Source organism: Pocillopora verrucosa, chromosome 5 (genome assembly GCF_036669915.1).
Source record: "Pocillopora verrucosa isolate sample1 chromosome 5, ASM3666991v2, whole genome shotgun sequence".
Classification (NCBI taxonomy): domain Eukaryota; kingdom Metazoa; phylum Cnidaria; class Anthozoa; order Scleractinia; family Pocilloporidae; genus Pocillopora; species Pocillopora verrucosa.
The window spans coordinates 27844325-27865027 of record NC_089316.1 but is presented as its reverse complement, the minus strand read 5'-3'; the positions used below and the strand labels follow the sequence as shown (position 1 = coordinate 27865027).

Here is a 20703-nt window from a genome sequence, read left to right as displayed (position 1 = left end):
AAGCGCCAAACTGATATGGATACATCACAACGTAAAATATTTCAGGTTTATTAATTATCATGAGTTTTTGCTCCTAGTTACGACTGTATAAAAGTTTCTTTCCTACATTTCATACAAACATCGACAAAAACTGTTTCTGGTACTTGAATATCTCACCTTTGAATTTTGACATACTGAATTAGTTTTAAAAAACCGATCTGCTCTGTTGTAATGCAAATCAAGCAAGTGCTTACTTCATTAAAACAACCCAAACCATCGACTATATTGAATATCATGTTTCCAGATATGGTCCACTCACCAACTCTTAAAGTAATAAATATACAAATGAATAAATACAGGCAGGAGCCCATTGTGGGCTCCTGATAGTAGTTAAAAAGACGATTTGGTGTATTTATTTTTGGCAGGGGATCGTGTCTACCGATTAATGATTAATTTATCACCAAATTTTGCATGCCCTTGAATTGAAGTAAACTCATTTGAAAGGAAGAAGTAGCTATATTGCAGAAATGTTCATGTAAATTTTTACGATTGACTCAGGTAATTTGAAATAAAAAGAATATTTTTGAAGGACAGATTTTCATAACCTGGATATATAGAGACTTTGCTTTGGTTCATAGCTACGAACATGAAAGAGTGAATGAGTTAAATTTGTCAAAATTTCTTCAAAACATATAAATATATGAATTGAAAACTAAGAGAAATTGTACTTCACGTGCTTCACTATAGTTAGGTGCAAACGCTTATGACGTATGCGTGTACATTGCGTGCCAGAGAGAATTTCCTGACACGCACTGAGGAACTTTTAAGCATCTGTCACGTTTTCCAAATTTCCCGTGTGCTTCATATTTCAATGAATGCACATCTGACATGTAAGCCAATTGTAATTTGGTCTATATTCCATGTGAGGACAAAATCGAAAGTTTGCAAAACAACAACGTGAAACTACCAAAATTTGCGTGGACTGAGAACGGAAACCCCGATGGTAAATTAATCATTTTTTTACGTGCAACTCTACACCACGAACTTATGTCACTTATGTTAAGTTGAAGTTGAGGTGTAGCGCCGTAAGAAGCTGGAAACAAATCCAGCCATTTCCGAAATTCTAACCAAAAATGTAAATTCATTTTTTGAACGACTTTTTCCACAGCGCTGCCGTCCTTGCTGCATTGGGTCCCTCGTATTTCAATGATAACGTATTGGTCCGATTTTCACGCGGACATAACATTGCCGTAATTTTACAGATTTTATGAATTTTCTATTTTAAATAAAGGGTGAATTCGCCGTTGGTCGATATCTTAACGAGGTTCGGAGTGTCAGTGGTTTAGAAGCTATCAATCAAGCTACACCGAATTCGATAATAGTCTTTCCTGTTTGCAAAATACTTCAGATACGAAAATGGTTGATCAAACTAAAAATCATCGCGAAACATGTTAGAAATGATTCCCTGTTTCTTGAACATTGTTGACTAATTGTTCGGGTCTGTTCAGGGAAGAACGTCTTTCTCAGTCCTCGATGATTGGGAAAATACAACTGGATACCATCAAATTCTATTCAGACAACTAAAGCAGTTAATTCTTTAATTATCTTAAGAAAGTTTTCTTCTTGTCTCCGCAAAACGTCTCCTCAGTTCTGTTTGCGTTTCCCTGAATGCGTGACGGAATATATTGTGTGACATTCCTGTTATCCACTTTGCCCCAGATCTTTTTTCACGTTCCCCTGAATACGTGACATAAAATTGTGTGACATTCCTGTAAATTATGTAGCTGCTCGTCAGTGAGGTTGAGAGGGAAGAGTTAAGTAGTGTTTCCGACACAGGTTAGTTCACACATTTGTGCAACTTGCGATAAGTTACCCATGATACATTTGCGCCAGATTCATCATGAAATAAGCTCAACATACAGGTTGTTAAGAGAGTTAGAGTTGTTTACCTCGTCTCGATCTCAAATTATGACAGCTGCATAACTCAATGGCTTCTTTTTGATGCAACATGGACTCCAATCATCATTGCTGGAAGGAGATAGTAACGCAACACTAACATCTATCTTGACAATGTTAAAAAAAAAGGTTATTTCATCACAGGCGGCCCAAGCTCACGTCTCGATTAATTCATGAATGCGTCACGCGTTGTGTGACTCGGTGTTAAGTTACGAGAGGAAGCGTTGAGAATTTGAACACGTTACAAGGAATAGTATGGGGAACGAAATATGGTCGATTTACAACGATAAATATTTCGAAATATGAATATTTTACGCGTAAAATCAGTGAAACCTACTCATGCCCTGAGTATCCGTCGTAGTTTCTGCCGTTTTAAGCTTGCTTTACCATCACTGTTATCCATGTCAAAAGACAAAGACATGGATAACAGTGATGGTAAAGCAAGCTTAAAACGGCAGAAATCGCCAGAAACTACAACAGACACAAAGGGGATGAGTAAATTTTATTGATTTTACGTGTAAAATATTCATATTTCGAAATATTTATCGTTGTGAATCGACTATATTTCGTTCCCCATACTATTCCTTGTAACGTGTTCAAATTTTCAACGGTTCCTCTCGTAACTTGACACTAAGTCAGACAACGCGTGACGCATTCATGAATTAATCGAGACGTGAGCTTAGGCCGCCTGTGATTTCATCATCAGAGGTATTGTATTCAAAGTTTCCCAACTCAAAAACTACCACTCCAATCTCCCACTGAACGAAAATCTGAATTCTATAGCATAAGAGTTATCAATTTTCGGTAAGCAAAATGTATTTGTTAGATTTAAGGAATCGAAGAAACAAGCCTTGTATTCCCTTTTTAATTGAACAAAACAATCTTTCGTCAAAATCCGCGGGATAGCGCTGTTAAGACATGCTTTACACAATTTCTTTTGAAACCTTTTAATGAGTATCTAATTGCTTGGCTTCAATTGTAAATCATTTCGTTAATTGCTAGTGGCATCAGTTAATTTCAAGCGAACAAAAGACAAGCATAGGGAAATAAATTTCAATTGTGTTTAGTTCTCACAGCAATATGATCGAACTGGTCTTAGTCTGCCAACATAACCATTCGTGTCAACCCAGATTTCATGCTGGAAAACAGTTTATCTTTCATCGAGAGGTGAAAACCTCAGTCGCAAGTCATCGTGAATATATGTAATAGTTATCGCTGTAATTATGACAAATTTTCAACATTGTTTAGAAATATAAATGGCTTTTTACATCAGGAATAATCAATGGAACCTCAATGATGAGATTTTTTACTGAGATGCTGAGGGATGAATGAATATGTCGTTTACATTTTCTTTAACCCTTTACACACTAACATCAGTATGCATATTCTCCACACTGTTCTCCATTCATTTCCTAAGGTACTGACAAGGAGAATTTGTTTAACAATCATGAGCTCTGTCAGTGGTGATCATTTCCTTTATTCTTCTGACCTTAATATGTGATTCAGGGCTGATACTGTAAGAAGAAATTAGATGCCAGTCACTCTTAGGGGTCAAAAGGGAGGAAGAATTTTGGAGTGGGAACATTACTAACTTTCATTTCAGTAGGTCGATGTTTTTGCGTCATGAAACCAGGAAGGTATCGTGTGTTGTTTACGAAGAAAACAAATTTGATTAACATTGTTATGTGTTGGTGTTTGGCTTTCGTTGGATCTGCGCCTCTATTCTTTACATTTAAGAGCGGCAGATTTCAGTTTCCTTCACGCGAGGCAATGTGCTTGATCACATTCGAAGATGACACAGCTTTCATAATCTTTAGCAACGTTTTTGATATCGCCACTCCTTTCGCCATTATCACGGTCTGCTGCGTGAAAGTATTTCACGCTGTTTCGAGATCAAATCGTGTTTTCTCGCACAAAAATAACCCTCAGCGTTCCGGGCGAAAGTGGAAGAAGCAAAAGTGACATTGTTATAATCTAGTCATGTTCAGAATCATGTGATGAGTAATCGGATATCCCTGTTGTGCAATGTATGATTTCAGTTCTTTTCTTCGACCTCATTAAAAAGCATGTAGATCTACAATATTCGTGTCCTTGGTTTATTACAGACATAGACTTTAGCAATGGTTCTGCTCGGCTTTGCATCTTGTTGGCTTCCAGTTTACATTATGGATTTCATTAATGTCAAAAGCAAGGAAAATACCTTCGCACGACATGGGTATCTTGCCATCGCGTTTTTATTGTAACTGAGTAGCACCATCAATCGGTGAAGGAACATGAACAGGCACTTCAGAAGATAGTGCCGGCAATTCCATTGTGCGTAAAATCCTTCGCCTCAAATATCAGAACATTCATAGGTAAACTAAATGGTGCCAGTTGGTGAGGTAAGTGTCGTAAAAACTCGTATAGCCTACATAACAGGCTGCTTTACTTACGCAAATATGTTAATGCGACTTCACAGGTTTGTTGTTTTGTGTGAATGTAAGATAGGAAAGATAGCAAAATTTGATCTTAGAGGTCGAATAAGAAGACATTTTATTCGTCTTGCCAGAAATGAGGGACAAAAATACCAACAAACAAAAAACTCCGATTTCAGAGTTTTGTTTGGTTAAACTTGGATAGAACGTAGTTAAACTTAATCCAGACCTTCGGATTTCTTTACTTTTGTTGTTAGTTGTTATGTGCAATTGTTTCTCTTATCCTGTGTCTAAACTGTAAAAATGAAAAACTGACTCGGAAAATTAAAAGAAAAATATTTACAAAGTGTGAAATGTTGTGTTGATGAAACATACTATGAAGGGCTTTCCTTACACCGCTTCAAATGAGTCTGTTTCCATCGCAGCTTTCACAATAAATACTACCATTCTATGCCAAAGTGTTCCGCATAGGAAAACTTGCTCTCTTACCATCTAGAAATTTCACAGTTAATTCCATTCTTGTTTGAACCAGCTTCTCAACCTAAGAATGATGAATGACTTGTCTTTTCGTAATATTCGGTCCCAGGTCTCTTTCTCAAACCTTCCGGGTTACTCGATTCAGTGCTGTTGCTAAGCTCACATGTGTTACTCTGGGGGAAGTAGCTGAATGACACACACGTCATCTCCGAGAGGCAATAGGCCATACACTTCCATGAAGATGTCACGTGATATTCCGTGTGAATCGCGTGATTTGTCAATGCTGACTGCACACCAGTTTTTGTAACGGGTTGGTAAAACAAAGCATCTTCATAAGGGATGGCTCGGTTTTCTTTGATATAGGGTGAAAATAACATCACAGAGATTAATGAAAATATGGCACTTAGAGTCTACACAACCGAGTAGTATACGTATTATTGTCCTTCTGTTCAGTAAAAGATCACTGATGACATCAAAATGCGGTAAAAACGAAAAAAGAGCTAACGAGGTGCAGCCGAGTGTGTCACTGATGTTTACATTTTTTATATTTTTAGAAACTCGTTTTCGGCATTGTTCTCTCAAGTTCTATATTCTGTTTTATCAGTCAATCAGAAGTCGGAAAGCTTTAGTCGGTCACTAAGATTTGTGCTAATAGCACAAAAGGAGTAACATGCTCTAAGAATTGTTGAGAAGAAGTCTACAGTGGCTTATGATCATTGTAAAGGCAACCGATGGATTACTAACCTACGCAATATCTGGCTTTCACTTTGAATTCCAAAGCTGTCGGCTGCAGCTTATACACATAGTATCCATAGCAATGCCTGACTAGCGCCTGCACTTCGGCAAAGCAGCAATTGTCATTCCAACTAAAGCAAACATTCCGGCGTACAAGGCCCTCTTCCATTGATGGATGACCCCCGCGAAGCCAGCCTGAGGCCTGAGTTCCACAAGTCCAAGGTTCCGTGCAGGAGTCCGGTAGCTGGCGAGAAAATTTAGATATTCTAAATTTCTGTAATTCGTTAATAACCTCTTTATAAAGGGGAAAGAATAATTAAAATTTTGTTTTTCTATCTTTGATTTGGAAACTGGTTAAGACAAGGAGGTTACAAGCTCCCAGTTACATTTCCGCATTAATTTTGTGCAGAAACTTCGCGAGAGTAGACTGTCCGACCTAATTTTTTCCTGCAGTCGGTCAGTGAAAAATACTAGAGCAGTTTGCATTACCTATTCAGGAAACGCAATATTTTACCATTTAACTGGACGTATCTTTTATTTTATGCCTCACCCTGTCTCAACTCTCAACCTCAAGACCTCCCCTCTACAAATTCTTTTTATTCTACTCGTTCTCCTCTAACCGGGCAAAATTGTAATCATAGATCAGACCTGCACTGGGGTTCCTGTGGCTTGACTAACAAATCGGTACCATGCACGGTTATCAATATCCCCATCATTTTGCGCCGACTGTTGGTTATGCACTACATGACGAACTGTTCTAGTCCCTTCCATTAGGTCTCTGAATTCCGTGCACATCGCATATCTGCCTTGAATAAAAGAGAGGATATCTTTCCATATTCTTTTAGTGAAGATAAGTAAGATAAAGTCTGTACTCGAGCCTACTGGCCCATCCAATCGGACCTTATCCCGGTTTCCATAGCATGTAGCGACTAGGAGTAATACTACCCCCTACCCCCCCCCCCCATTCCTCCTGGATGGAATGCTAGTTCATCACATGGTTGCCCCTCAACATTTCACCAAGCTTCCCTGAAAATTCGCCGGTACCATTTGCATTCTGGGTGGAGAGATGCACTGTGAGAGTAAAGTGTCTTGCCCATGAACAAAACGTATTGACGTGACCAGATATGGAACTCAGACCTCTTGACCGGTATTCCAGTGTACTGACTATCAGGAGACTTGTCCACTGTGTCTACTACATTGTTTAAGTAGTTTTCTTGAAAAAAAACTCGGTCAATTTGGGTAAAAACTTGTCAACTAAAATTGGAAATTCAAATAAAATTTGTCAATACGTGATGTTTGGAACTCATACACACCGCATGCTTTCCGACGCTGACTTTATTAGAGAAATCCGTGGACACAAATATGTATCAGATATCAAAAACACAACGATAAAGCCGCTAATTTAAAGAAAAGGACTGATCGCAGGACATAACTGATAAACTATATTCTGAGCATTGAATTCATTCTTGGACTGCCTAGCAGAGTTTTCCATTAAAAGATCCACGCCTGGCTCTCGCTTATGAAACGGTCCGGTTCTTTTACTTACTGTGCAAGTTCAAAACAAATCTGTGATAATCAGCGCCATGTTTGTTGCTGGCCACACAGTCAATTGTCCACTTGGTAGTATTCCTTTGAGCAGTGATTGACAGATCCAGTGTCAAGTCGGATGAGCTGTTTTGAAGGACGACACCATTTTTTACCCAGGCTACAAACGGTTCAGGATAACCGAAAGGCTCTGGACAGACCAGAGTTATAGAAGTTTGGTAATAGGCGTCCTGCACTGAGTTTTTTACTGGCTTGTATTTCAGAATGGCTAGAATGAGGAAAATGCTGTTATCATCTTTTTTAATCCCTCTAGAAAGCCAACTATTTACGTTCGTATTCAGTTACAATCTTACTGTAAGTGCTGTAACTAAGGGCTGCGGACTGGAATTAGGAATTAACAACGAGCTGTTTGTCTACCACGACCAAATGGACACGGACGAGGCTCTTGTGATATCCATTATTGAGCCATTGATCTACAACTCTTCTTCTCCCCCCTCCCTACCAATTCGCTCTTTCCTCTCCCCCCCCCCTCCAACATTTAGCTATAGAGAAAGAATTTTAATTAAAGTGCGTCAATTTATGAGCATGCGGAAAGCCTTTTAGATTTTACCCTTTAATTTTCAACATCTGATGATTAATTCTCCGCTATCGCTACTAATTTTTTCCATGTAATTTATTTACGAGAATTTCGTGTTAGATCAAGATTACGACTTCTTCCTGATAAGTTTGAGTATTCTCATTACCTGTTTGCTGGATATTGTGTGGATATTATAGGGAGAAGTTACATGAGAAGCTCTTCTGAGAGTTAAATTAAGAGGTTAAACTATAAGTTACCTCTGCTTTCGGAATACACCTCCACCTCGCACAAAGTCAGAAACATCCTTCTTCCCTTCAGTCTGATATTTACGTATCGTCCAGTTTTTCTCGGTTTGCAATAAAACGAAGCTTTGAGTAAATTAGCCATCGAATGCAAGCCACCACACCTCGGATTGGAGTTTCCATTATTTGCCAAACTATCTCCTGAGGGATAAAAAAAACTTCTTTTAGAAGACTTCGCTGATCGTTGAAGTCGAAGAAGTGCAGTTAATCAAGGTTAATGCTATACTTAAAGCTGGCCCCAAGGGAAACCGTGACGTTGTTTCCTTGAGGGAAAATAAAACTTATCATTTCATGTAGGGCCATTAATTAAGTGTTTTTATTTACCTTCAAACTCTAGAGAATCACTGAAAAAATGGAACTTTCTTGACTCGGGGTGGCGCACAGTTTTGCCGAGGTCTTAAGGTCCCCGACATGCTCACGTGCGAGTCGAAAGTTTAGGTTATTGTTCCCTTGGGAGTTAGTGAGTTTTCTTTGCCTTGCGTTCTCCTCCAATAGGAAAACTTATTTGTGTTGGTAGGTGTAACAAAATAGTTTATCTAAATAACATGGCCACCATGCTAATCGTAAGATAAAGTTGATGACATTTATTGTACATATATTAACATAAATTTGAACCAAATCTATTTTTTTGTCTTGTATTTATTTATCGTAATATTTATCAGACTGGGGCAGTTCAGTTGCAAGCTGATTTGAATGGGGGCTTGTAAATAAGATGAAATAATGATATGAAATTAATTATATTCCAGGGAATATTTAACTTACCGACACGAATTTCTATGTTGAAAAGCCTAAATTTAGCCTCTACTCTGTTGACTATGAACACCTCTGACACGTGCTGACTTGATCCCAGATCCGCACGCCACCAGGGATCTGTTGTTTCATTTGTATGTGTACAACTGCTTGAGCTCCAGACACTGTCAGTATTTCCATCCACTGCTCGCACAGGGTAACCATCGAAGGAGACAGAGGACTGATATGCTGACTTGCTCAAAGCAAGGTTTACTGATAAAGTAGAAACGAAAGTGACTGACTGTGCTGAGAGAAATAAAATTTCAAAGCTCACATGAACCCACTCCTAACAGCTTCGCCACAGGAAAACCAACTCAAATTTCCACTACTAATAACTTAGAAATAGTCCTCACCCGACTCGGCTCATGACTTCCGCTAAGGTTGTCGAAACCTCAGTTACCACTAGCGACAACAGTCTTTCTATGGCTACCCTCACCCGGACGATCAGACTGCAGACCCAGATGCCTACCCTGCTACCTCCCTGCCTCCTGTTTCACCTGCCTGCCCTGCTTACCTGCCTACCTCCTTCACACTCTCGCTCTCATACTGCCTACCTATCTGATTATCTATCTCCCTACCAACCTGTATTTCTTTCTTTTACCCAACTATTTACCTCACTAATAGAGGTTCTAAAGAAGCTGTAGTGTTAACAACTGAGTTGAAAACGTAAATTGGCCACCATAAAGACTTTAAAGACTGACGTTTCGAGCGTTAGCCCTTCGTCAGGGCGATCCATTATTTTCCTCACCACCCCACTTCCTACCTTTCTCGCTAGTTTTGTACCCACTGCCTTTACATTTCTTCCTCCTTCCTATTTGCAAGGACGAAGTTCAGAGCCCACCTGTTGGATTAGGATTAACTGACACCTCACAGATGGCCAGCTTCTTGTTGTTTCCCGCTATTTGGATGTTCACATACCGACCTTTGATACCTGGGGTGCAAGAGAAGGACTTTTTCTGTGAAGAAGTCAAAGTGTATGGTCCTCCACACTTTTGGTTTAAGTTTCCTTCATTATCAAGATTGTCACCTGGGGAAATAATAAAATGTAGAGTTAGTAGACGGAAATAAAGGATAGAACTGACTTGATCTCTCCTTGTTTCATAACACTTTTGATAAGAAACGCGTAGGGACATAACATTTTGATATTTTGGTGACGAAATAATAAAGAATCGATAATGATATAATTCACACCATATTCGAGTATCGGAGAGGTATGCACTGACGCTCTGATTAAGACCCCAATTACTCCGTGGATATAAATACTGTCCTCTCCATCTAATATACCGATGGGGCGACTAAATGTTACATTCTGGGCTACGACTGGTTTAGGGAACTCAAGCCACCCTCTCATCCAATCAGATTTAAAACTAAAATCAACCGCAAATTAGTCATTCGCGTTCTCACGCGGTTGAAACTATAACCCTGGAATCCTATCGGCTTCTCCTTCTTTCCTTTGTTCTAACCAGCCATCAAAGAAGAACTTCTGTAAGACTGAGCGGATGTCCGGTTATCGCTCTGACGAAGGGCTAACGCTCAAAACGTTAGCTTTTAAACTCTTTAAGGTGGCCAATTTACGCTATCAACTCAGTTAATAATACCAAATTACCAGATGTTTTGTTGTATGATTTGGACCACTCACCGACTCGTATTTCAAAATCTGTTAATCCATCTGCACCGGCTATAATGTCTACTACATCGACAACGTAACTCGTCCCCAGATCTACACGCCACCAGGGGTCCGTGAGAAGAGTGGTTACTGCACACCCTGCTGATGTGCCTTCAACAGCCAATGCAGCTTCTGATTCGCAAGGAAAGATCATGTTTGCCGGTTGTCCCAATGCCAAGTCAGCTGTGGTTAAAATTTGATAAAATAGTTCGTTACCTACAGATTCTCAATGAACCTGTGAGAATTTTAAGCCGACGGGGGCTTGGCACGAGAGAGTTTATTTTCGCACCAGTCTCCTTGCTGTGAAGTGTCATTGACAGGATTGGTCGAAACAACTTATCTCTTTATCCTCAAAGACTTAGTTTCAGCCTTGTGAAAGTCACACAAATTTTGTACGACATAGACTATTTTGCGTGTTTTTCATCTAGGACTCTTGAGACGAGCAATGAGATATGCAATGATTCTCAAATCTTCAACACCATCATTTAAGGACGGCGAAATGTTTTTCAGATATAGTCTACCAAAAAATTTCCACAGTTGAAAACCGCGCGAATTTTTGTGGATTGCAGCTTATTTGTTTATACATACCTGCTGTTACATTGGAGACTCCTAACAGAAAAATCAATATCCCAGTTTGTATCATCACCTGCGTTTGAAAGTCAGAAACTATATAATCAACGTTTTAGACTTTTTAAGACGTTTAGAATTTAAAGAAAAATTTTTCTACGGAAGTTTAGTCAGCTCCTTTTTAGGAGAAAATTAACATAGTCATTGTAGAAGAGTAATAAAATATTTGATGACTGAAACTGTGAGGATGAATTTCAATTTTGTTCAGGCTCTTGACTCTAGATGTTTTGATATTCGGTAGATTGCTCAATGCTCGTATAACTACGGCACCACTGAGTAAACTACTAGAAAAATTTCAAGCGCGAGCTTGTCCAACCAAATGCAAACAAAAAAATATCACGAAAGACCTCTTGTCTCAGGCTTAAACTGCCCCGAAAATTAATGACAGCGACACGATTTTTTTGGGTTAAAATCCAACTAGTTGTAACAAATGCTGTGATCAGAAAGAAGCAGTTGGACAGGTGTACTTACGCTTAAAGAATTCAATATAAGATGGTCCTCAGTTGACATCGCTGTAAATTTATAAAACAAATGGTCCTTTTAACACCGATCAGGAAGACTAGTAAAGTACGTGATACTTTTCTTTAAACAGATTAGCATTGCGTGGTTGTCTTATTCCAAGAAAAAAAAACTCGAAAATGAATACACAATTGGCAAAGCTAACGACTTTTTTGTCTTTACGCTGATCTGCCCATACGTTTCGTTCGAAGGAACATGGAATGAACTGACCCAAAAATGTGTGTACATAATAAATAATACCTAAACCTGAAGTCCCACTGAGGGGATATAATCTCCAAACTGATATAGATTCATCTCAACGTAAAATTTTTAATTAAATTATAGCAAATATTTCAGGTTTATTAATTATCATGTTTTTGCTCCTAATTACGAATGTATAAAAGTTTGTTTCCTCTATTTCATACAAAAATCGACGAAAACTGTTTCTGATACTTGAATATCTCACCTTTGAATTTTGACATACTGAATTAGTTCTTTCAACAAAACCTATCTGTTCTGTTGTAATGCAAATCAAGCAGGTGCTAACTTCATTAAAACAACCCGAACCGTCGACTCTATTGAATATCATGTTTCCAAATATGTTCCACTCACCAAATCTTACAGTGATAAATTATAAAAAAATGAGTAAATAGAGACAGGAACCCTTTGTGGGCTCCTGATAGTGGCTAAAAAGAAGATTTCGTGTCTTTTGCTTTTGGCAGGGGATCGTGTCTACCGATTAATGATTAATTTATCAACAAATTTCGCATGCCCTTGAATTGAAGTAAACCCATTTGAAAGGAAGAAGTAGCTATACTACAGAAATGTTCCATGTAAATTTTTACGATTGCCTCAGTTAATTTGAAATAAAAATAATATTGAGGTCGTTGAGGTTGAGGGACCGACTTTCATAACATGGATATATAGAGACTTTGCTTTATAAGAAGTGGTTCATAGCTACTGATCACCCCTAAAAAAGACGTTTTACGAACCTGAGAGAGTGTATGAGTCAAATTTGTCAAAATTTCTTCAAACCATATAAATTTATGAATTGAAAACTAAGAGAAATTGTACTTCACGTACTTCACTATCATCTAGCCAGGTGCAAACGCTAATGACGTATGCGTGCACATTGCGTGCCAGAGGGAATTTCCTGACACACACTGAGGAATTCTTAAGCATCTGTCACGTTTCCCAAATTTCCCATGTGCTTCATATTTCAATGAATGCACATCTAACATGTAAGCCAATTGTAATTTGGTCTCTATTCAATGTCAGGACAAAATCGAAAGTTTCGTGTTTCTCGACTATATGACCATGGGGTCCTGTAAGCGCACCATGACGGCGACGGCATCGAGGACGTGGCAAAACAAAACACAGTAAACGAGCAAAACAAAAGCTCAGCGCGTGCGTTTTAAAACTTTGCAAAACAACAACGTGAAACGTCCAGAATTTGCTTGGACTGAGAACAGAAACCCCATGGTAAATTAATTAACTTTATAAGTGCAACTCAACACCACGAATTGTTATGTTTAAGTTGAGGTGTGGCGCTGTAAGAAGCTGGAAACAAATCCAGCCATCTGCGAAATTTTAACCCAAACTGTAAATTCATTTTTTGAACGACTTTTTCCACAACGCTGCCGTTCTTGCTGCGTTGGGTCCCTCGTATTTCAATGATAACTTATTGGTCCGATTTTCACGCGGACATAACATTGCTGTAATTTTACAGATTTTATGAATTTTCTAATTTGAATAAAGGGTGAATTCGCATTGATCAATATCTTGACCAATGCGAATTCACCCTTGCTAGCCTTGCCTGTTTGCGAAATACTTCAGATACGAAAATGGTTGAATCAAACTAAAAATTATCGCGAAACATGTTAGAAATGATCCCCTGCTTCTTGAACTTTGTTGACTAATTGTTCAGGTCTGTTCAGGGAAATAAGTCTCCCTTAGCCTCGATGATTGGGAAAACACAACTGGATGCCATCATCTTCTCTTCAAACATCTCAATTATGACAACTGAAGCAGTTAATTCTTTATTTATTTTAAAAATTTTTCTTCTTGTCTCCGTTAAAACGTCTCAGTTCTTCTTTACGTTCCCCTGAATGCGTGACATAATATATTGTGTGACATTCCTGTTAATTTATAATGCAGCTGCTTGTCAGAAAAGTTCACTTTGCCCCAGTCCTTTTTTTACGCTCCCCTGAATGTATGACATAAAATTGTGCGACATTCCGGTAAATTATGTAGCTGCTCGTCTGTGAGGTTCAGAGGAAAGTGTTAGGTAGCGTTCTCTGCACAGGTTAGTTCACACATTTGTACAACTTGCAATAAGTTACCCACAATACATTTGTCCCAAATTCATCGTGAAATAAGCTCAACGCACAGGTCGTTAAGAGAGTTAGAGTTATGTACTTCGTCTATTGGGTTTTGAGGAATCGATCTCAAATTATGACAGCTGCATAACTCAATGCTTCTTTTTGATGCAACATGGACTCCAATCATCATTGCTGGACGGAGAGTAACTCAACACTAACATCTATCTTAAGAATGTTAAAAAAAATAGTTATTTCATCATCAGAGATATTGTATACAAAGTTTCCCAACTCAAAAACTACCATTCCAATCTCCAACTCAACGAAAATCTGAATTCTATAGCATAAGAGTTATCAATTTGGAGTAAGCAAAATGTATTTGTTATTTAAGGAATCGAAGAAACAAGCCTTGCGTTCCCTTTTAATTGAACCAACAAAACAATCTTTCGTCAAAATCCGCGGGATAGCGCTGTCAAGACATGCTTTACGTAATTTCTTTTAAAACCTTTTAATGAGTATCTAATTGCTCGGGTTCAATTGTAAATCATTTCGTTAAGTGCAAATGGCATTAGTGAATTTCAAACGAACAAAAGATAAGCATAAGGACAGAAATCTCAATTGTGTTTAGTTCTCACAGCAATATAATCGAACTGGTCTTAGTCTGCCAACATAACCATTCGTACCAACCCAGATTTCATGCTGGGAAACAGTTCATCTTTCATCGAGAAGTGAAAACCTCAGTCGCAAGTCATCATGAATATATGTATTAGTTATCGCTGTAATTATGACAAATTTTCAACATTGTTTAGAACTAGAAATGGCTTTTTAGATCAGGAATAATCAATGGAACCTCAATGATGAGTTTTTTACTGAGATGCTGAGGGATGAATGAATATGTCGTTTACATTTTCTTTAACCCTTGACACACTAACATCAGTATGCATATTCTCCACACTGTTCTCCATTCATTTCCTAAGGTACTGACAAGGAGAATTTGTTTAACAATCATGAGCTCTGTCAGTGGTGATCATTTCCTTTATTCTTCTGACCTTAATATGTGATTCAGGGCTGATACTGTAAGAAGAAATTAGATGCCAGTCACTCTTAGGGGTCAAAAGGGAGGAAGAATTTTGGAGTGGGCACATTACTAACTTTGATTTTTTTTTTTTTTTTGTTCTTATTTTTGTAGCGCACGGAAGCAGATGACATTGTGAACTTGCTAGAGACGTTCATTGTTGGTATTCGGAGAAATGGAAAGCGACTTTAGAGTGGCAATCTGCACAACGGGGCTGATTTTTCTCGTTTTGTTTTGCTCTGTTGCATCTGTCGCTAATGGTTTACTCCTTGTTGTTCTGTACAAAGATCCCTCAAGATGCTTCAGGAAGCCTATAGTGGTGTACATAGCCGCTCTAGCGCTGATGGACTTTTTGAGTGGAAGTGTGACAGGAATTGGTGTTATCTACAATTATATTTTGTGCGCACTTGGAAAAGAGAATTCTTCCTCACTGGAAGGTACAATGTTCGCAGCAGTTTTCGCTGGGTTCACAATTTGTACAGCAAATATGTTAGCGTTGTTGCTGTCTTGTGAGAGGCTCTTTGCTGTAGCTTTTCCAATCGACTATCGGCAAAAGTCCACGGTACAGAGAGGTGTCATTGCTGTGGCAGCCGTGGTGGTTTACTCTCTTACCTTCAGTTTATCAAATTTAGCGGGGTCTAATTGGAGGAGTACACCTTTACGCTTTCACTTGACTGTTACTGCACCCTTCTTGGCATTGATCGCTGTAAATATAGCGCTTGTTATGGTAATAAGACTGCACAACAGGAAAACAGAATGTCTGTTGGAAGGTTCTGTAAGGCCATCAAATTACTCTGGTGTTGAATCAAAACGTAGACAGAGAGAGAAGACTTTGGCAGTCACCACACAACTGATAGTGTTTTGTTTTATAGCATCTCTACTTCCTTATCTCATCTTTAAATTAATGGATCTCTATTTGCCCGAATACAGAGAGCAGGATTGGTTTTTCGCCGGTGTAAGATTTTTCCTCCCGTTCGTCTATCTAAACCCCGCAGCCAACCCTCTGATATTCAACTTCAGACTTGCGCACTTCCGGCGGGCGTTCAGACTCGTTTTCATGTCACGCTTTGAGCCACGTGATAGGCACCTTCAGCTGAAGGTCATACAGTTCAGTTCCTCTGAAAGGTCACGTGACATCTAATGATGAATGATATGCTATCTTTCTCGGAGTATCATCATACAGAAATGAACATCAACAATAAAATTGACAAAAATGATAAATTCCACTAAGTGTTTCATACATGTTAGAAATTTTATCGATGTGTTACAAAGAACATTTATGTTCACCTGACGTACAGAAATTTTTTTATGCATTTGAGGGCCGGTCGTATTTATCACCTGTAGGGGGTCAGAGGATTTTGGTTGCGTCACAATAAAATTTTGCCTGATCCCCCCCTCTAAGGCTCTGAAGTATTTTTCTGATCCCCCTCATTGCCAGTCAATTTTCTAGTCCCCCCTTTATACTCTGTTAGCGACGACTGCTCCCCACTCCGTTCTCCTTGAAAACCGTGTGATCCCCACAATCCTTTACCTCCCTTCCCAAGGCGAAAAACAATTACTGATCCCTGATGGTAGTTTCTTGTCCTCTCATATATCAGAGTCTGCTTGTAGCAGTTCTTAGACTTCTCATTGGCTTATCACCCGATAGGTCGATAACATGACAAGAGTGACAAATGAAAATGGGCAGATTATAAAATTACAGTTCAAACTCTTAGATTATAATGTAATTCACTTCTTGCCTTAAAATGTTTAATCTCGATACAGTGGTTAGTGAGACATGACAGGTTATGATGTTGTTGAGAATTATTCTTATCTTTTGTGTCCTTCGCGTTTATCTTATCACCTAAAACCTTGGCACAGGAATACCACGGCATGGAATTAACAGGACACTCGACGATTTTCGGTCACATCAAGTCTCACCTAGCAACACATGAGGAAAATAAGTCACATGTAAAGCTTAAACAGGCGAAAACCAGTGAGCAGATAGGGACAACCCTCTTGGCCTTAAAGTATTCGTATTTTGTTAAGCACAGTGTTTTAACTTAAGTTCCACCAACAAACAGAGACTTCGCCAGTGTTTTTTTTGTTTTTTGTTTTTTTAATAATTCCCTTAAGTTTTATGCTAAGCTTGTCATCGAACGCACGATCAGTTTCATAGTGGTTACGTACCATCAGAGTTGATTCAATGATCAGGTTTTCGAAGTTTTCTCTTTCCTTTCCTCGTACACAGCAACACCAAGCGACTCCAACCACTACCACTAATAGGACTCCAAACACGGGAATGAGTATCTTAGCCAGGAGAGGCAATGGTTCACCTTAAAATGTTTAAACGATTCGTAAAAGACACAGGTGAACCAACTGAGATCTCACTCTGACACAAAACATATCCTTGTATATTGTATTTTTACCTGCTGTTGATGGTTCTCCTGGAGTAAACATAGCGACAATCCCAGGTATTTGCACTATAAAGATGAAATGCGTATAAGCTTTTATTGAAAAAAGAAGAAAATTATAAACAAACTTTACATGTTTTGGGGATTCATTTCTGTTTCAGAGGAAACACAGTTTCTAAAACATCTTAGAAAGCTTTCGATCAACAGACAAAACAGACGTGAAGGCTGAGGTCAGAATTAGGATTAGGAAGACAATGAGAAGTGAAAGAAAACAGAAAAAATGAGATAGAAAGAGCAGAAAGTGAAACAATGGTAGGAAGTGTCGGTGCATCAGGGAGATTGTTTAATTAATGAAAACTGATAGAATTATTCAAATCTCTCAAAAATTGAGAAAGAGTTATTTTACCTGTACCTATCGATTCGCCAGTAGTCTGAACACCTCTGGCTCTTGACGGTAAGCTTGCCGTCTGTAGTGATGCTGAGGAACCTACGGAGAGATCTAGAACACCGGATGTTGGACTCGATCGTTGCACAAATGCGGAGAAATTCGCATCCTTTTGAAAGCCAGCGTGATTTGATGATTTTGTTACTTTCTGCGAAGATGCAGTTTCCCGATCAACATTGACAGGTGATAATAGTGTTAATACTACTCCTGATGGACTTTGACCATTAATTTTTTGAAGGGAGCCTGAAGCTTGGAAACCCGTGGCGCCAGGTGATGGTCGTAGAAAGTAGCTTGTGGCTGGTTGATCTGTGGCACCTGACGATGAATTTTCTCCAAGTGCGAACTCAACGGAACGAGTAACTTGGTTACCTGTGGCGCCAGAGGATGTCTGTAATCTTTCAGTGAGCGTCGCTGGATTTTCAAAGGAAAAAGAGTATAGATAAAAACAACTAAAGATGACTGTTCATAACAGTGGTTTATTACTCACATGATTTTCGCGGAACTCAGAGAAACAGATTCATGATTCCATATTTCCTTCTTTCCATAAACTCTAATAGCTCACCTTCAAAAGATCTTTATAAAAACAGCTCAAACATCTAATATCACCAAACATCTCAGATAGTATACATATAGTGTGACCAGCTTATTCACTCAGGAATTGAAATGAAACTTTTTTTTTTCCTAGTTTGCTTAAGTTGAAATTTCTTACCTTCAAATACAAGAAAAATACTCTGTATCAACATCAGAGGCCTCATGTGCATGCTGGCTAATTTCTGTTGACCCTGTGAGACTGGACAAATGTAAATAAAGAAAAGTAGCAGGTTGAACATATTGGCATTTACTTCGCCCTCGAGGTAATTCTGACTCTCCAAGTGAATACTGACTCAAACAGATGTTTCTTTAGATATTCGATCCTCTTCCTTCCTCTCTGATCTGTTGTTGCTTTATTTCCGCTTCCATCCGTTTTCACTAAATCTTGAATATTTTGCATATTTTTTACTGACTCAAGAAAAAATTATGGTGACCGCATAGTGTTCCAACAACCCAAAATTTCCCAAAAACATTGCACATCCAAAGACGTTTTCTTAGTTGTTGATATTTCACTCAGCACACGATGTTCAATTATTTCAACTGTCGCATCATTAAATCACGGTTGAGATCGCATAATTATTAAAGCTTATATAACACCAATATTAATTTCAGTTACGATTTCGTTTCTACTTCTTAGCGGTAAAATCTACTCAGAAAAAGCCCTGACAATAACATTCTCTAATGCGGTTTGATCAAGAAGTTAACTTTAGCCTTTTTTCCGTTCCGCATCAAGGAATAATTTGTAAACGACGTCAACGCATCAAGATTTTATATTTGATGAGTTTTTGTTTTGTTCCTAATTGTGAATGTCCTTCGACGAAAACAATCATCAATTGTAAAGAAAAAGGGTTTAAAGAAATGGTTAAATTGAATTGAAAAATTATCTTCAATAGGGATCTTTTGTTCTTTGTGGTTTTGTGCCAAAGAAAAGGAATAAAAAAAATGAATCTTCGCCACAGTTTCGTATGACATGGGCAAATAAATATGACAACCTACCCAAAAACCACAACAGTGAGCTCTGAAAATGGTATGAAAATGGCAGTCGTCTGAAATTTCTTGATCCAATTTAGCCTTCAAAACCTAACGTTTCCGTTGAAGAAAATGAAACAATGAATAAAAAGTAATTAAAATTATGAAAATCTGACTTTTTGCTTTTAGTCATGTTCAAAGTATTATGCATTTTTTCATGCCCCGCGGTAATGAGTCAAATATAAAGGCAGAGAAACGGAAAAATCATTTTGTTATTTTTTTCTCAGTTCGTGAGCGGGCGGTATTCTACAAATCCTGCAATATGATTGGTTCCGAGAGCGTGCAGTATTCTCCCCATCCGGCCCGCTCACAGCGGGTCACGTTCTTTTCGCAACCATTTGTTAGGTTTTAGAAAAAAATAAAAATGTTATTCACCAGCCAAGGTCGGTCCGTATTGGGAAAAACTGTGCCCTCTGTCTTGTGTAGGTCTCGGGCGGTATCCAGGTCCTCGGGCACATTTTTTCCCAATACGGACCTCCCGTCTGGTGAATAACATATATTTATCACGACTTCATATCATATTACTCTTTAGCACGCGCGGTTAGTGAATGATCAGTACTATTTCATAATTATCAATAGAATGGCTATTATCATTTATTGTCCTAATAGTTATTGACATACTAAATCTTTGTGTCAAGCTAGAAGAACAAAACACTTTTCCCTGTTTGTTTGTTTGTTTGTTTGTTTTAATTCACAATCTTCTCATCTCAAACTATCAGCTTTTAATTTCTTTAAAAAGCAAATTGTTGTCTCTTCCTTTTGATCTCTCAACTTGTTTCACCGTTTAATCCCTAAGACTGACTGGCTTCTAAATCCCCATTACAGTATTGCCCCTGAAACAAATATAAAGATCACGAGAACAACAGAAATAATAACCAATTTAAAAGGCTCGTGATGGTCAAACAAATTCTCCTTGTCATTGCCATAGAAAATGTGGAGAGAACAGTGTGGAGAATATGAATATTGATGTTTTTGTGTAAAGGTTTAAGAGTTTCGTCCTATGATGACTTTAAAATGCTATCACAGAGATACTTCAACAGCTGAGCAAAACGTGCAAACTAATTTAAGCCGTCAAGAATATTCAAATTTAAGACCGGGGGAATTTAAAGATTTAAACGATCAGAAGTGGATTTAATTTTTAGGAAGGTATTACCCAGCCATTATTGATAGGAAGGGATAAGATTTTCTCCGGCTGATTATAAAGAACAATGAACCTTTAACGTGCGTGCCTATAGTGATCTTTAAGATGGCCTCTGGTAACATAACACGTGCTATATATCATGCTTT

The 20703-nt window shown here is 38.4% G+C and overlaps 3 protein-coding genes across 4 annotated transcripts; 1 reads left to right on the top strand and 2 right to left on the bottom strand.

Moving 5' to 3' along the window:
• Window positions 1-4203: 4203 nt before the first annotated feature.
• Window positions 4204-11715, bottom strand: LOC131778251 (uncharacterized). The gene is made up of 10 exons (XM_066167505.1): window positions 11539-11715; window positions 11029-11086; window positions 10414-10623; window positions 9616-9801; window positions 8748-8987; window positions 7941-8126; window positions 7108-7374; window positions 6210-6367; window positions 5571-5805; window positions 4204-5178 (listed from the first exon to the last, which is right to left on the bottom strand). Exons 1-10 carry the CDS (start codon window positions 11575-11577, stop codon window positions 4886-4888), a joined length of 1872 nt encoding a protein of 623 aa, XP_066023602.1. The 5' UTR covers window positions 11578-11715; the 3' UTR covers window positions 4204-4885.
• A 3418-nt stretch (window positions 11716-15133) lies between these two features.
• Window positions 15134-16099, top strand: LOC131778230 (alpha-1A adrenergic receptor-like). Its single transcript, XM_059094626.2, has one exon. The coding sequence runs from the start codon at window positions 15134-15136 to the stop codon at window positions 16097-16099; it is 966 nt and encodes a 321-aa protein (XP_058950609.2).
• A 407-nt stretch (window positions 16100-16506) lies between these two features.
• Window positions 16507-19478, bottom strand: LOC131778269 (uncharacterized). Of its 2 annotated transcripts, none has more exons than XM_059094669.2 (6): window positions 19384-19478; window positions 18506-18586; window positions 17758-18207; window positions 17367-17420; window positions 17128-17273; window positions 16507-16878 (listed from the first exon to the last, which is right to left on the bottom strand). In XM_059094669.2, the coding sequence occupies exons 2-6, from the start codon at window positions 18555-18557 to the stop codon at window positions 16837-16839; spliced, it is 744 nt and encodes a 247-aa protein (XP_058950652.2). In that variant the 5' UTR covers window positions 18558-18586; window positions 19384-19478; the 3' UTR covers window positions 16507-16836. The 2 variants fall into 2 exon arrangements, with proteins under 2 accessions (XP_058950652.2, XP_058950653.2); XM_059094670.2 differs by having other exon boundaries at window positions 17764-18207.
• Between the last annotated feature and the right edge of the window lie 1225 nt (window positions 19479-20703).